The following is a 2,770-nucleotide window of genomic DNA, read 5'->3' as shown; positions in this document are numbered from 1 at the left end:
TCATGTTAACATTATTTTTAGATAATAACAAAACAACTTTATTAAACACAACAATAAGTCATACATAATGGCATAAATAATAACATACATAGCATCATACAGTAGGATTTAAGTGCACTAATCCTAACAACAAGGGCACAGGAGTGAAGTACTAAAGAAAATGCATAACATTAACTAAAAGTACTAAGCTACAAAGCAAAGGTACAAACCAAAGTATGCATAGTCAAGTACACAACATCAGACATGAAATATAAATAAAAGACATAAAACACAAGAAACACAATATTAAATAAGCTTGTTGCTGCTGCTTTTCTTGCTGCTCTTGCTATTCTTGTTTTTCATCTCCAATGCTCCCCCTTTGATCTAGCTCTCTCTCCCCTTATTAAGACATTCCCCCGTAAGTCATCTCCCCCTTTTTGTTACAGAATAGCTAGGCCTTATCTTCCTCGAGCTTCCTTTGGATTTGGTCCAATTGGGTTTGGAGAGATGTGAATTTTGTATCAAACCGGGTGTGGTGAGAATACATGAGAGATGCTAGACTGGAGACTTTGGTGCTAAGGTCTTGCATAGAAGCAAGGATGTTGTCCAACTTCTCATCATTCGAGTGTGAACTAGATTGTGCACCACCTTGAGGAGCATTACATTCTTGCTTGACCCCCTTCTTGCTGTGACCAATGCTAGCATGTAGAGTTCGAATGTTGATAGGACTTGGCTGAGGGTAGGGATACTCATCTTCCGTTGGACGAACACCTTTAAGCTTCAATATTTTTGAAATGAGGTAGCAAAAAGGAACGCAATTCCTTGAGGCAGTTCTTTTAGCAGTTTTGCTCAAAATGTGGAAGACATGAGAGCAAATATCAATTTCTTCTTCATTAACCAGGTCATGAAGGAAAAATTTATAAGATAAGTTAGATAAGTTTATTTCTTTAAATATTTCTAACTTCGAATTTTCTTGATTGCCGTCTAGATAAGAAGTTTCATAAATGGGTCTATTTTTATAGCGTGTCCCTTTAAAGTGGAATTCATCCTTTGTTTTTTCCTTTCCATTCATTCGGATCTCTTCCGTTTCATCTATTTTTATTTTGTCCGGATCCTCCTTTTCTTCCGAAAAAAGAGAAAGAGAAGGATCTTCTTCGGTGGATTCCTCTTGTTCCTGTTTAGTCCCCTTCGTTTCGGAAGTTGTTTCTATTTCTACATCTGTTTCTTCCTCACTTTCTTCCGTTTCTTTCAGTTTCTTAGTAACAATGGGTGACGGTACTCTGCCTAAATAGTACACACAGGTAATAAATAAGAGAATACTAAAGATTCGAGCCATAGAATTTCTCAATTCTGACACAAGGTACTTATTAGATCTAATAAGTACATTAAATCTAATAGAATTATTTTGCTGTATCCAGACTAATACCAATCCAACCCATTTCATGAATAAAATGTGACCAATTAACCAACCAACAAAACTACTTGTTACAAATAATATCTTGTTGTTGCATCGAAACATATAAATGTTGACTAATCTGACTAACATTGAACTTGGTAAAATGAAATGGTTGAATAATTGAAAAATGAGATTATTCAGGAATACACATTGAATGCTAAGATTACGCATTGAATTTCTGGTAGTAGATCCATAATCAAAAAAGTGTTTGTGATTGTTCCAGAAGAAATGAAACAAAAGATACGGTAGAGCTAGGACAGTTATTGTATGAGGTCTATCCAATGCTAGATGCAGAGGCGCATAATAGATCGATATGAACATCATGAGCTGTCCCGTAATAAAACCAGTTGTTGCTGATACTTTCTTCTCGATTCCTTCTTCTATAACCCGAGCTCGGAGAAGGAAGAGATAAGAGGGCCCTATGGAAAATGTGGTCAGAAATCCATAATAGAGTCCAACCACAACGACCGAATTGATTATCTTCATGCATAAGGATACTGGATTACCTAGTATAAAAGATTTTAAAATCATCACAAACCTCCCTTTTTCTTTTCTATTGCAATTTCTGGATTATTATATGATGATTTTAAAACTTTCCATATATATAGAAATAGAAACAGATAGACTAGAAACGACATCTCTTATCTCAATGACACCAAAGGGCTAACATCATATAACCCAATTCATGTATTTGGTGTTGGAGAGAGGGTAGAGGTTGTGGAACATGAGTGTTGTGAGTACCCTCAATTCAGAAGATAGAGATGAAACTCTAATTGATTTTCCATTGGGAAAGGATTCAAAGTTTACTCCTAGAGTTTCCCGAAGTAAATCCTCTTCTAGATACAAGTCATCATAAACCGGTGGCTTTGGGAACATTGGCCGGTTGATGCACAAGATATCTGCAACATAGGTTGGCGTCACCGTGAAACTCTTTCCTCGAACCCAACACTTCAGCTCATCTCCTTCTGAAATAGCATTTGCATAAAATTCCTTGACCATATTTTCATATGGTTCCTCAAAGTTGGTCAAAAGAAAGTTCCAATCCTTGGTGGCGAACCATTTCAGAATGTTCGTATTAAGAAGAGAGGCTTGATCCACCACCCTTTCTACCAACATGGGGCATCCCTGAAGTAACCGTCATATCTTTAAGCTGCTGCATAGGATCTGAACTTCTCGGGATCATAAAAACCTACAGATGATTGAGTCTTCTTGGACTTAGGGGTGAAGTTTTCAAGATCGATCACAGGTTCTTTATCCTTGCTGCCACTTCCTTTTATAGCTGATTTCTTGAAGGGAGAAATTAGCAAGCTGTAACATGTAATATTGAAGAGCAAG

General features: G+C 36.8%; 1 protein-coding gene across 1 annotated transcript; it reads right to left on the bottom strand.

Annotated features, from left to right (window-relative positions):
* Positions 1-430: 430 nt before the first annotated feature.
* Positions 431-2,086, bottom strand: LOC142627564 (protein TIC 214-like). The gene has a single exon (XM_075801443.1). The coding sequence runs from the start codon at positions 1,964-1,966 to the stop codon at positions 431-433; it is 1,536 nt and encodes a 511-aa protein (XP_075657558.1). The 5' UTR covers positions 1,967-2,086.
* Between the last annotated feature and the right edge of the window lie 684 nt (positions 2,087-2,770).

The sequence above is a fragment of the Castanea sativa genome, chromosome 1 (assembly GCF_040712315.1).
Source record: "Castanea sativa cultivar Marrone di Chiusa Pesio chromosome 1, ASM4071231v1".
Taxonomy (NCBI): Eukaryota; Viridiplantae; Streptophyta; class Magnoliopsida; order Fagales; family Fagaceae; genus Castanea; species Castanea sativa.
This window is presented reverse-complemented; position numbering and strand designations above follow the sequence as displayed.